Source organism: Oryza glaberrima, chromosome 3 (genome assembly GCF_000147395.1).
Source record: "Oryza glaberrima chromosome 3, OglaRS2, whole genome shotgun sequence".
Classification (NCBI taxonomy): Eukaryota; Viridiplantae; Streptophyta; class Magnoliopsida; order Poales; family Poaceae; genus Oryza; species Oryza glaberrima.
This window is the reverse complement of record NC_068328.1, coordinates 32,896,327-32,910,629: the sequence shown is the minus strand read 5'-3', so window position 1 is coordinate 32,910,629 and position 14,303 is coordinate 32,896,327. Positions and strand designations below refer to the sequence as shown.

Below are 14,303 nucleotides of genomic sequence, written 5' to 3'. Positions count from 1 at the left end.
GTATTCCTACTTGGACTCTAATTTTCTTTTCTAATATTAGATTTTATTTTATTTTTATTTCGAATTTTGATTAATCTAGTATTGGATTCTTATATGGAAACTTCTTTCAATATTGCTTATTTTTAATTCCGAATTTCAGCTATTTTTAAATTGTATTTCTACTTGGATTCTCCTTTCCTTTCTAATTTTGGATTTTATTTTATTTTATTTTTATTTCGAATTTTAATTAATCTCGTATTGGGTTATTATATGGAAACTTCTTTCAATATTGCTTATTTTTAATTCCGAATTTCAGCTATTTTTAGATTGTATTTTTACTTGGACTCTCCTTTTTTTTTCTTTTTCTCCGATTAATGTGGGAATTTATAGCCCACACAGCGAACGTGGTGCCTCCTTTTAAGGCTTTTTAATAATATAATAGATATATAGGATTTTTTTTTGCATAAAATGTATCTTGGGAAACGTGCAAATAAAAAAAATCCTTTTTAATTCTAGTGTGAATGATGGATTAATACTAACCACAAGATAGTTGGACAATATCACCTAGCTTAAAGAAAAACACAATTACACAAGAACAGTTCTACAACTCAAAGTATGGTTGGACTGTTGGAGTAGGAGCCGGTAGTCTAGAAGGAGTAACTATTGACCGAACTTTTTACATTTTCGACAAGGTATTGTTAACCAGAGTTACTATAAAGAATCGTCGAGGGATACAAATGGGACTTTTTCCACCAACGGACCTGTTGACCCATGTCACCACCCTAGCCACCCAATCGACCTTCCCCATCCTCTCAACCTCGACTCCCGTCTCCTCGCTCGCTGCGCGCATCAATCTCCATCCTACCACCAGCAATGATGCGGGTATATTATTCCGCTTCCATCACACTTTTGTCTCGAATTTGAATTCACCATCTGCACCGATCTCCATCCTACGAGCGCCGGCGGCACCGGCATAGCCAAACGGTTTCCATAAAATACCCACTCATATAGTCATATGTCTTTTTTTTTTTTAAAAAGTTTGGTACTGAAACCTCACCGAATCATAATCAGATAATCCTAAGTTCTAACCGATTCCGATTTGAACAAATTTGACTATTTTCAGTTAACCCTTACCCAACAATTTTAATTTAGTTTCAATTTTATTTTATGGTTCATCTAGAAATCCCTCTAAACGATCTTTTTTGTGCGATTTCTTTTTCAAAGTAAAAACGCGGAGCTGAGAGAAGACGACCTGACCGCCCGCGTACTCCACCTCTAACCTTTGCCATTCCCCTGTCTTCTTCCATCTCCAAATCCTTCTTCCCTAATCCCCCTCGCCGGCGAAGCGCGGCGGCGGCGGCGGCGCCTTCTTCCCTAATCCCCTCGCCAGCGGGGAGCCGCAGGGCGGCGGAGGCGTGCGTCGGCTGCTGCTGCTGCGCGGGCGGGGGAGGTGGGGAGAGATGCACAGATCCGCGGGCGCCACGATGGCGTGGAACGTGTTCAGGTTCTGCACGGCGCTGAGGGGGCTGGGCTCCATCATGATCCTGCTCGTCCTCTCCATCGTCGGGGTCACCTACTACGCGGTCGTGGTGTACAACTACGGCCCCGCGCTCTTCGCCGGCGGCGCCAGCACCCTCCTCGCGCTCGTCGTCCTGCTCCTCTTCCACTTCCTGGTAACTATTGGCTCGAACTCTTAAGGGGGGGGGGGGGGGGGGGGGGGTTTGGGTGTCAAAAACGGTGAAAACGATTAGCTGGTTGGGTCGAATCTCGCAAGTAGACGAGAGATTGAGTGTTTTTGGAGCAATGTTAGGATACAGGTCGAAAATTTTGTTATCTGTGTTGGTTGTTTTTTTTTGGGGTACTTGGTTGGAGTGGCTATATGCAGGCTGGATACTGATTTGGATAAATTGATCTATTGCGACCGTGATCTAGTAATTGTTTGCCTAATATATGCTTCTGTACAAAATACTGGATTTGCCGATAAATTAATCTGTTGTTGCCATGGTATAAGTAATTATTTTCCTAATATATGTTTCTGGACAAAATACATGATTTGCCTATGATGTATGCTTGCTACATTGTTGAAATGGATATGGGTTGCAGTGATAGATTTAAGGATAAAAAAGCGGCAGAATGAGTTGATAAAATGCAATGTTGATGCTATATTGATTAGAGAACCGCAATGTTAACTGAAGTTTCCTTGCCCGAAATAGTTTATTATAAATACTAGCCCCCGTTATATTGGACATATTCGCACTGTTTTGATTTTGTTTTTTTCCACCTTTGTTTTGATACCAATTAGTACTAAGTAGCCCTGATACCAATCAGTACTAAGTAGCCCTCGTTGTATTTCCTCAGATTTTTTGCACTAAGTAGGAGTGGCTACGAGTGAGCTGGATACATGTTCGGACAATTGAGCTGTTATGTCCATGGTCTAGTATTTATTTTCCTATCATGCTTCTTGACAACATATTAGATGTTTCCTGATATACACTACCCACATTGTTGAAATGCGGATGGATTGTACTGAGAAGTTAAGAAAGGAAAGTGCAAAATGAGGTGAACAAAATGCAATATTGATGCTATAATGATTAAGAATCACAATATTAACTCAAAAATTGGATGCGAAGAATAGTTGACTATAAACATTAGCCCTGTAATATTAAACATTTTCGCACCGTTTCAATTTTTTCCCGCATATTTGCTTTTGACACTAATTAGTTTATTTCTCATTGTAGCTTGTTATGCTTTTATGGAGCTACTTTTCTGTTGTATTCACCGACCCTGGTTCTGTTCCACCAAATTGGAATCTCGACTTTGATGAGGAGAGGGGAGAAACTGCCCCCCTTTCTGGCTTAGATTTCAATAGCCAGGTAAACTCGCAACAATCTATCGCTCACAATGACACAGGACATCCAAGGGCTAGGTATTGTAGGAAGTGCAACCAGATGAAGCCACCTCGATGCCATCATTGCTCTGTTTGTAAGTTGTTGATTTATTCTTCAGGATCAATTTTTTGTTGTTCTAGTTATTATGAATTGTATAGTCAACAATATTGTGTATTTATCACTAATCATGGTTTCAGGTGGAAGATGTGTTCTTAAGATGGATCATCATTGTGTATGGGTTGTTAATTGTGTTGGGGCACTAAACTACAAATACTTTCTTCTCTTCCTGGTATGATATTACTGTAATTGATATATTTCTTAGGATGTGTTTAGAAGGGAGATAGGCTTTGGAGTTTTGTTATTTTTAACATATTCACAGGCTGTTATTTATTGTCATGCTAGTGAAATATGCAGATTTTTTTTTTTGTTATTGCTTTAACCCTATCTTTTGCAATGAGACTGGTTTCATTTTGCCCAGTCTATTTTTATGCACTGTGTTGACAAATCAAGATCTTATACAGCAAACTATGTCCATCCACCCCAAACCACACACACGCACGTGAAATGTATAATCAATTTAAGCCACCATGAATACTTAAAATGCTTCTTCTATTCGATGTTATTAGCTAGAGGGGTGGATCTATGATGCAAGGACATAGATGCGTCAACACGACACAATACCGATCTGCGGATTCACCATTTTCAGAAAAATACCGATACGGCGACACGTCTACATATTTTAATAAAAATGCTTTCAAATTCTCAATTATTTACAACTAAAATAATCAATAATGTATTGCAAGCAAGTACAATGTACCTCAAGGACAATCCTTAGCTCCTAAAAGGATGGCGCTTTGGTGGGGGTGTGTAGGGGGATGTGATTTATCATGTGGCTATGTGGGCCGGGCCATATCGCATATGTCATATGTGCCGGAGATGAATCGACCATGTATCAGAACATAAAACTAATTATTTTTTTCTATTTAATTTTACAATACTTGGTCGATACGTATCGGAGGCGTATTGAAGATGTATTGATATCGGACATGTCATTGGTCACTGGTGCATAACGTTTCCATATTATTATGTTTACAAGCTAATAAACAAGCTAACCAAATATTAAGTACTAAACTAATGGAGACGCAATCCAACAAACAGTTGGTAGCTCCTCTGTCATGCTGCTGACCCACTGCATATGCATCTTCTGTGGCTTTTGTGGCTTTGATGCATCAGAGTAATTAGTGTGTTATTGTTGAATATTAATTATTGCTTTTCTCATCTACTTGGGGATTCCACTTATATAGCAGTGAAGAAAATAATGCAAAAAAATATAAATCAGAGTAATTAGTGTGTTCACTTCTCTGATAATAACATATTAATATTGGCAGTATAAATGCTGCTGCCTTGGTGGTGCTTTCGTTTGACTTATTTTGGACTACTATCCTTTTTTCTTCCACACAGCTATTCGATCCTTTGATTTCTGAAGCTGAGTTCATGTTTTTAATGATTCCATGCAGTTTTACACCTTCCTTGAGACAACACTGGTTACCCTTTCTCTATTGCCTCACTTCATAGCCTTCTTTAGTGATATTGATATCCCAGGAAGTCCTGCAGCACTTGCAACCACTTTCCTCACCTTTGGTAATTGCATTACTTTCATTCATGAGAAATTATTCTTGGGCACGTTTGACTGAGGATTGGCTTATAATATTCTTTTTCTCTGCAGTGTTGAACCTGGCCTTTTCCTTGAGTGTTCTGGGTTTTATGATTATGCATGTTTCACTTGTTTCTGCTAATACAACAACAATTGAGGCAAGTATCTAGAATGTATAATTAAATACTCAAGTATTTATCAATGTCTATTAAATACTTACTTTTGATATCTCCAAGGTGAGATTAATTTGTTACATTATTTTTTTATTTAGGCATATGAAAAGAAAACTACGCCACGCTGGATGTATGATATTGGCCGGAAGAGGAATTTCATTCAGGTTAGGCTTTCAGAACATGTTAAATAATCTGTTACTTCTTGTAATGGTGCAAGCGCACGCGAAATTATCTTTGTTTAAAGGCTTGATACACCTTGATGAGGTGGGATTATAGGACATGCACAAATGCAGATATTTTAGAGGGAAGCCATACTTTTGGCCCCTCTACTATCCCTTTTGTTTACTCCACCTGTTCCAAAATAAACAAACGTAGTATAGGGTGTGACACATCCCGTACTAGGTTTGTTTATTTTGGGACAGAGGGAGGTCATATTCTGAATGCCAATGCTAATTAGAAAACGTCCCCAGTTATCAAAATCATGTATATGATGGTTAGAGAGTGGTCTTGGATGATATGACATCATATATATGATGCATAGAGTCATAGGCTGATGTGGCAGATAATTTACGGAAGGAAATTAATGCTCCTTTTTTTCCAGATGAGGTAATAAATGACATACTGTATTAAAAAAATGATGATGTGGCAACCACAAAACCCAAAACCAGTCAAGAAAGCTACTTTGGATGCATTTTGCACCAATTCCAACAGTTGTGTGATGTAAATTAAATGGTATTAAAGTACAGGTTGTAAACCAGAGTAGTTCAGAAATCAAAAGTGGACCTCATTTAGACTTCTGTGGTAGATCCACCCATTTTCACTCCTCATTTTATTATCCCATTTCCCATACAAGTGCCAAATTTTCCTTATCCAAATAGCGGTTCTGCAAGGACAGATAAGGGATGTGATCAACCTCCAGGGCAAATTAAGAATTTACTTGAACTTCTATTTCTAATTTGTGAAAATTGTATATATTGTTCCAAACTTCTAATATTTTAAGCTGCCCGTCATTTAGAGTTCCATACATTTCGAGTGTGGCATTTTACAGGTGCTCAAGGGCCATGATATTTATTTAACTTATGGTTACTTTGGCCAGTATTACTAAAATATAACCCAGCAAAGCCGCTAGCCTGGTAGTACACTAGTACTAATTCAAGTTAGTACTATGTGTTATCTTCAACATCTGAAATATGCCTTCTTTTTCATTTTTATTTCTTTTTTTGCTAAGCATTCTACTGCAAGGTTGCAATTCTTATCTGTTAAAGCCCTGTTTGGTAGTGAGTTTAGGGGGTGGCAACTTCCGGGTTTTCCATTAGCACTTTCTCAAACTGTTAAAGGGTGTGCTTTTTGCAAAAAAACAACTTTTTATGTAAAAGTTTCTTTTAAAAAAAAATCAAATAACCTATTTTTCAAGTTTGTAATAATTAATACTCAATTAAACGTGCGCTAATGACTTGTCTTGTTTTGCGTGCCATGAAAAACCCCATTCCGACATCACTACTGAACTCAGTCAGCCACATGTGAATAAGTGAACATAACTTTATCAAAAGGCAAAGCTAACTAAACAGTGTTCTGTTACCAGGTTTTTGGAAATGACAAGAGGTATTGGTTCATCCCTGCGTACTCAGAAGAGGATTTGAGAAGAATGCCAGTTCTACAGGGCCTTGATTACCCTGTCAGGACAGATTTGGATGGGCAAGAATTGTGATGGGACAATTTCGCCTGTGCCCTCACTTCCCATATGCACCAAATATGTTCCATGTAAATTTTACGGTTTCCTTCCGATATCGTAGAGTTAAATATTTTTAAAGGTACACCTTAGTACTGACAGCATTGCTGGTTGGGTACTACATGGCCTCCGAAGAGAGTGTTCCCAGAATTACTTTTCAAACCCTGTGTAATTCACTTGTGCTGTCTGATTGGGCAAAGAACGTAGAGGTCTTGCTATTGTGGCTAAAAGAGGCATGTGATGTAAATTCTTTCTAGTGTGTTTCAGGTGGGTTTCCAGATGTATGATGTACAATGATTTGAGCTGTGCAATAGACGTACAGTTATTAGAGCATGACATGTTGATAAGATAACCTGTGTTAATTAGAGAACTGGATGTTTAAGTGTTATTTTATTAGTTTGTCATTTTAAAATAGTGCACCCGTTTAAAAAAGGAATATATGATGTATTTTGTTTTGTTACGACAAGGCTTTGGCCAACAATTGCTCTATTAGGGTATAATCTTTATGACGTAAAATTGAATTTATTAGATTTATATTTAAAAGTACTTATTTAAGATTATAATTTTGGATCACATAAATGTTGTTTTAATAGAGCCAAGCCAGTGTAGGTTAAAGTCTAGTACTATAACGCAACAAAATAAAACAGATGGAGTTCATCGGAGTAGAAGATGAACTTGATCGGTACTTGTTTCACTCTAGAATAGAAATATTTACAATTGATCTGTGACTAATGTCCCATCCGACTAACATGTTTTTTTTCCTTGCTCTTCTAATGTGAAAATCTCTTCCAGTTATGATCATTCCGTGATTGTTTTTCTTCTTTGATTGATGGTGTTGCTCTCACCACGCAAGTCACCAATTTCTTCTGTATGTAAAAAATGCTCCAAATTTCGTCTCATACTGTGCTCATAAACTTCTATGGCTTGTAAATTTTTGTGGAGTTTTCTGCTTATGTGTGAAATAATTTGTCCAATCATGCCACCAACTTGGCTGTTTCCTCTTTGAAAAAGTCCACTTTGACTTCCTTAATTGTACGCCGAATCTAATTCATATCCCTCAACCAGAAAACGGATATGACGACTCCCAAAAATATTGAAACCAGTGTAATTTGACTCCCTCAGCGGTTTTAGAGGGTGGTTTTGCTGATGTGTCGCTGACGTGACGGTATTGACCCGGTCTTCGTCCCACGTGGCGTTTACGTGACATTAGAATTTAAAAAATATATGTGAGACACATCTATCATTCACACACAAAAATATATTGTGGAACCCACTGACATGTGGGGCCCACCTCCCTCTCCAACCCTTCCTCCTCCTTCTCCCTCCCTTCTCTCTCTTCCTTCGAGCCGCAGGTCATGCAGCGACGCGTCTCCGCGCGACCGGATCTCCTATCTCTCTTTCTCTCCCCCTTCGCCGTCTGCGGGGAGAGCTGGAGCGACGGCGGCGGCGGGCGAGGGCCAGAGCTGCGGCGGTGCGTCCCATGGCTGGTGGCGGCCGCCGCGGCCGAGGAGGCCGGAGACGAGAGCGGCGGCAGCGGGCGGGCGAGGGCCGGTTGCAACGCCGCCACCCCCGCCGGCTTCCGCGACCTCCACTGCCTGTCCACCCCCATCAATCTCGACTCAGCAGGAGGAGGAGCGCCTCCTGGATCTCTCCTCTAGGCCGACCCTGTCCCCGTCCGCCGGTCTGGGCTACCGCGGACCAGCTCCTCTTCGTGCCGCCGGGCCACCCCTCCGTCTCCGTCACTCGAGAGGGAGGAGTCGGCCTCTCCATCTCGGGATGTCGGCGCTGCCTCCCCCGACGACAGAGACGGACTCAGGTCAGCGACGCACGCACGCGCGCTTTCTTGCCATAAAAGGAGCAAGCAAGACGTCATCTCCTCGGACATCACGATTCACGAAGCCAAACCCTTCTTTATCCGATCATCGAGCATGCCAACCAGAGTCCAAGACTGTCAATTATCGGCACCAGCGGTCGAGCTTTCTGATCCATCGACGTCGACGGTGGTGGCCTCGGCGAGCATGGAGATGGAGCAGCTCACAGCCCGCTTCAACGATGCCGTCGCTGTGCACGGCAACAACTAGCTGCTGCTGGACGCTGCCGCCACGGCGCCACACGCGGCGGTGGGCATGGAGATGGCGGCGCCGGGGCGCGGTGATGATTTGGAGGAGCTCATCACCCGGCTCGTCGACGTCACCGTTGTTGCGCTGATGATTTGGCGGCGCTGTTCCACTACTGCGGCTCGGCGGTCGCCGCGTGCGGCATGGCGGGGGCAGGCGTTCCGGCTGGTGCGGTTCGCCAGCTGGTGCAGTATCACCCAGTTTTTTTTAATGACAAATAGGTTCCACAGATTTTTACGAAGATCGGATCAACACCGCCACGTCAGCACCACATCAGCAAAATCGCCGAGGGAGTCAAATTGCACTGGTTTCAATAGTTCAGAGAGTCGTCCTGTCCGGTTTTCTGGTTGAGGCCTGAGGGGGTGCGACTTAAGATTCGGCGTATAATTAAGGGAGTCAAAATGGAATTTTTCCTTTCCTCTTTCCTGTGGCGCGAGGCAGAGCGTGAGGCATACTTGGACGTGGTGGGCCGGGCGACTAGGCCCGTGTCCTAGTTTGTGCATAAGGCCTTGGCCCATTGCATTAAGAGAAAACAAAATATAGAAATACACGTGTAAAACAAGGGAGCGTATCCTATGCACACAGGCCCTCACATGTACACACCGTGTACACTAACTAAAAATTATCACAAAAAATTCTAGGAAAATTCATACATATACTTTCAATAGTATTACATCTACGTACAAAGTCGCATCTTCAAATTCATTCTACATAGAGAATAACAAAAAAGATAAAATTCTGACAAAATTGCAACCTTAAAACTGTCAGATTTTTTGTTTTTTTTGTTACGGCTAAAATATAATGAATTTGACGTTAAGATTTTAACCCTAGGTGTAATACAATTGAAAGTATGTGTATGATTTTTTCTAGATTTTTTGGTGACATTTTTTAGTTGGTGTGCACGTGTGTACACGTGAGGGCCTGTGTGCATAGGATATGTTGCCGTAAAACAAATGTTGATTAATTAATAAATAATAAAACTTTGGGGGCTGCATACGGCTCGGGCGCCCGATGATTTAGAGAAAAATCGGGCACTGATGTCATGCTGACGTCAGCGCCCGATTTACGTGTAAAAACTAATTTAAACTGATTTTTCTCTTAAATTACTTATCCAAATTATGATCCGATTGCACCATTAAATTTGTTGCAATTAAATCTTCAAAACAAGACTACACGTGGATATATTCCGACGACAATTTTTTTAAGCTTATTATTGAATTATTTTTAAATGTTGCACGATGTTCCACCAAGTATATTGGAATTGTTTTATTAAGTAGATCGAAAATGTTTCACTCATTTAAATTGGGTATTGTTTCACCTTATATAAAAACAATGTTTCAGCAAATAGTGAAAGATTGTTTCAGTTCACTGCAACATTTGATCCATACACAGTGAAACATTATAAGTGCACTAGGTGAAACATTTTTTGGTGGAACAAAAAATAAAACGAATTCCCTTAATAGGGGGTTTCCAAAATATGCGGATTTTTTGTTGCAATGGAATATTTCAGTTCACTGCAACATTAGATATATACATAGTGAAACCTTGTGAGTACACTAGGTGAAACATTTTTTATGGAACAAAAAATAAACCAAATTTCCTTAATAGAGGGTTTTTAAAATATGTGGTTGATTTGTTACAGGTGGGGACAGGTATTGTGGTGGGGCCAGCGACATCAGCGTGCGCAGGGGTGGGGGAGGGGGGAGCGACTGATTTTTCCTCCCGCCGCCCGGTCATCCGACGGCCATCATTATCCAAAACTTTGGCCTGACTTCGGCTGTGTTCTTCTCAATGAGTTGGGAACTCATCTCCCAAACACGTAAAACAGAACGACTCATTAGCATATAGTTAATTAAGTATTAATAGAAAAATGGATTATTGTGATATTTTAAAATAACTTTTCTATAGATTTTTTTGAAAAAAAATATCATTTAACAGTTTGGAAAACGTAAACACGAAAAACGTTTGAGGAAAAAACGACTGTTCTTCGCTCCATGCTCGCCTGAGCACACCAACTCATGGTTTCTCAGTTTCTCACATATGCTGAAGAGTTTATCCCTCCAGCATCTATTTTTTTTCTCTCTTTTTAATCGTATTGTTGATGTGAATTATTTGCTCCACACGCCTCTGAAAATGTGGCTTCTTTAACAAAAACATTTCTTTCATTGAATTACTTAGGCTCATTTGTTTAAAGGTAGTATTTGTTAAGTTTGTTTCTAAAATGTTTAATTCATTTATATAATTAAGTAGTCAATCTATGATAATAATTTAGCGCTTGTTCACTTTGCTATCATTTTCAACCTTACCAAGTTTTGGCATTGTCAAATTTTGGTAAGGTTATCAAAATTTGATAAGATTGTCAAATTTTAGCAAGATTTCATATGTACTTACTAAAATTTAGCAACAAACTAAATGTAGCATTTTTTTTAACTTTAAAAAAAATGATAAGATTGAAAATGGTCAAGCCCTTAACGAATAGTCTGTTTCAAACGCTACTAGAATTTCTTAAAACGCTTAACATGTTACCATCAAAGAGAAGTTCTCAAAAAGGACACACGATCAACTTCTATTACACACCCTTCCAATCTCTTGAACATAACCCACGACAAACTGACAAAAGTTCTTTAAAAAAAATGAAACTGACAGTACAAACTCGACGGTCGACGCCAAGCTAAGCTTCCAGCATCGATTAAATATAAGATGAGACAGGCAACTAAACAAACAATCAATAATAATCTCTGCTTGGTCACATTTAAAGAGCCCCCAGCCTGGAAAGGAAAGCCCTCCAACACCGGGGTCGTCCTGGCCTTGCCGGCGGTTGTGGTGCACGGTCGTCACTCGTCAGCACGGATCTCAAAGCAAGACGTACGGTCGGATCGATCTATCCCCCCCTCCTCCTCCGTCTCTTGCTGATCCGTCAAATCTTCCCCCGGGGGTTGGGTCAGGCGACGGTGAGGCCGAATACGGCGGCGAGCACCGCCGCGGCCACGGCACGCGCGGCGAGCGAGCTGCGTTGCCGCCGCCCCACGCCGGCGTCGCCGGTCGCCGCCGTCGCCTTGCCAGCGCTACCTGCAACAAACATCGCACAAACACGTAAGAGGATCAGCGAATGCAATTACCAGTCTTTCAGATTAGTAAAACGAAATGGAGGAATTCATCTTAAGAAACTTTAGGAGGAAATGAACAGTTCCTGTGAAATTCATATGTTCCTAAGAAGTCCTAAGCTGTCCAATATAAGATTGAAAAGACATATAAAATGAAATGAACAATTAACGTATGATTGATTGGATATTAATTATTTTAAACTTAAAAAATAATTAATATAATTTTTTAAAACATTTTATATATTGTTATTAGAAAAAACACACCGTTTAGTAGTATGGCAAATGTGTGCGTAAAAAAGTAGGGACGTTCTCCACGTTTTTAGTCATGAAGCCAAACATGCTGCAGCTGCATGGTCCGGTATTCTGGACTTCTGGTCTACTGCTGCTGCAAGTTTTGGGTACAGTCTCCAGCGTACAGTACAGTACAGGCAGCAGTTTCGGTTGGATGGACGGGTTGGCCATGCGTGGCGGTTACTACGGAGGAGTGTGGCATTGATTTCTCATGGCACTACGCTTTCTACATCGAAGCTTCAATGCAGCAGCTAGTGTAGCGTTTGCTGTAGCTTTCTCGACATAACTCTTGCTATCATGCACGGCATGGCACTTCACCGTGCTACATGTCGTTAGCTCGCACATGCAGGCAGAAAGCTCAGAATTCTCTCTCTCTCTCTCGATTTAGCATCATTATTATTTATAGTACTACTGATTAATTAACTCAAGATTTAGACAGATGCATTATCTGTCATCTGATTACTATTATTTCTTCTTGGTAGTGTAATTAAGAGGATTATTGTTTGATCGATCAGAGATTGATTAATGATTATTACCGGTGGCAGCAGCAGCGGCAGCAGGAGCAGGCTTGGTGGCGTTGTTGGACTCGTGCTCCCTCGCGTACTGCTTGAAGATCTCTGCCTCCTTGGAGTCAGGCGACATGTTCAGCATCTCTGCATATATACATGGCCATCAATCCAAATTAGTAACAAGCAGTTAGTTCAGTCAAGCTAATTACCGACGAATTAATCACGAACAGATCAACAGAAGCAAAAAAGGCATGGCAATGATGATATCAAATGAAGAAAGTATTGATTCCTGAAGCAGAGGTGGTCTGATTTCTGTAGCAAATTGCTCTAGAAAGTACTTAATTATTTGGTCGATCGACCGGACCCTGCTTGCACCGTGCAATTAACGTACGTGTTACTGTACGGTGTGCAAGCACGACAAAAAGCTAATCATAGTAGTGTACAGTTCTAACAAGCAAGCATGGTCCAGCACCACTCCAGGTTAGTGTTTCATTCAATTCGCCAGATCGAGATCGATGTAGTTGTACTCCTACTGTACAGGAACAACATCCAAAACTAAATTATACCATCCATACCCATTTTGGTTGTATATGTTCGCTTGTGGATATAGAAACCGGATATCTATCCATTGTTTTAAAAAAAATTAAACCGATTAATTTGCAGCATGCACGAAGCAAACTTGATTGAGCACGTCCATGCAATGCAAAGCTATGAAGTTGAACTACAGCCGACGATAAGTAGTAAAAAAATAGACAGAGCAATCACAATATTTTATAAGTAAAAGAAATTTCTAAATAGTGAAGTGGTAAGGGATAGTGATTTTAATCCGATGTCTTATGTTTAATTTTTAACACGCCCATAATTTTCTCTTAAAAAATGTTTTTGGGATATCCTTCCCTTCAAATATCTGCATCGTTAGCCGTTTCAAAGGCAAGGCTAGAAAATAGAATACGATTAAAAACCATTTAAATTTTGTCTAAGACGGATAGTAAGCAAACAAAGCGGCCGGCATGGCATCAACCAAACTAGCTAACAAACTAATTAAGGCGGTGTTAGTTAACTAATTAATAAATCAATCAATTGATGATGATTAAATAAAGTGTAAAATGTGATGTACTTGGGCAGTCGGAGAAGGTGGCGGCGATGGAGCAGCCGGAGGGGAGGTCCATGGCGCGGGTGACGTTGATGCGGAAGCCCAGCGCCGGCTCGTCGCGGTCCTTGACGAGCACGCACAGGCACTTCTTGCTGCCGGCGACCACCTGCCCAAGCCCGGCGCAGCAATCCCTCGTCGGCGCCCTCGCCGTCGCCTTCTCCTCCACGTACGTCAGGCACGTCGCCAGCGCCATCAGCTTGTCCGCGCACTCCGCCTTGTCCGCCGCGAAGTCCCCCTTCGCCGCCCCCGCCATCGCCGCCACCGCCACCACCACCGCCGCCACCCACCATCTCGCCGCCGCCGCCGCCGCCATTGCTATCGCTAGGTAGCTTGCGTGTGTACTGTGTGTGTTTGCGACGTGATCGATCGATGGAATATCGGAATGGATGCTTCTTGCGTGTGGTTATATGCGTCTATATATAGATACTAGCTAGGCTAGGAGAGTGGGTGTGAGCACTGGCGATGGGTCAGCTTAATTAGTGAAGAAACATAATTACTCCATCCGTCTCATTCTAAGTATAATAATATGTTTTTATGTTCAATTTTAATCATTTATTTTATTTAAAAAATTTAAAATATAATTATTTATATTTTATCATCTAATAATAATAAAAATACTAACCATAAAAAGTTTAAAATAAGATATACGATTAAAATTCGACACGGAAACTCGTAAATTTAAAATTAGATAGTAAAAAGTTACTCG

General features: G+C 41.0%; 2 protein-coding genes across 2 annotated transcripts; one reads left to right on the top strand and one right to left on the bottom strand.

Moving 5' to 3' along the window:
• The first annotated feature begins 1,219 nt into the window (after positions 1-1,219).
• LOC127766727 (probable protein S-acyltransferase 14) lies at positions 1,220-6,775 on the top strand. The gene is made up of 7 exons (XM_052291852.1): positions 1,220-1,652; positions 2,718-2,961; positions 3,065-3,156; positions 4,385-4,508; positions 4,594-4,679; positions 4,793-4,858; positions 6,277-6,775. The coding sequence occupies exons 1-7, from the start codon at positions 1,440-1,442 to the stop codon at positions 6,400-6,402; spliced, it is 951 nt and encodes a 316-aa protein (XP_052147812.1). The 5' UTR covers positions 1,220-1,439; the 3' UTR covers positions 6,403-6,775.
• Positions 6,776-11,079: 4,304 nt separating this feature from the next.
• LOC127766728 (non-specific lipid transfer protein GPI-anchored 14-like) lies at positions 11,080-14,002 on the bottom strand. Its single transcript, XM_052291853.1, has 3 exons — positions 13,562-14,002; positions 12,472-12,588; positions 11,080-11,609 (listed from the first exon to the last, which is right to left on the bottom strand). Exons 1-3 carry the CDS (start codon positions 13,908-13,910, stop codon positions 11,482-11,484), a joined length of 594 nt encoding a protein of 197 aa, XP_052147813.1. The 5' UTR covers positions 13,911-14,002; the 3' UTR covers positions 11,080-11,481.
• Between the last annotated feature and the right edge of the window lie 301 nt (positions 14,003-14,303).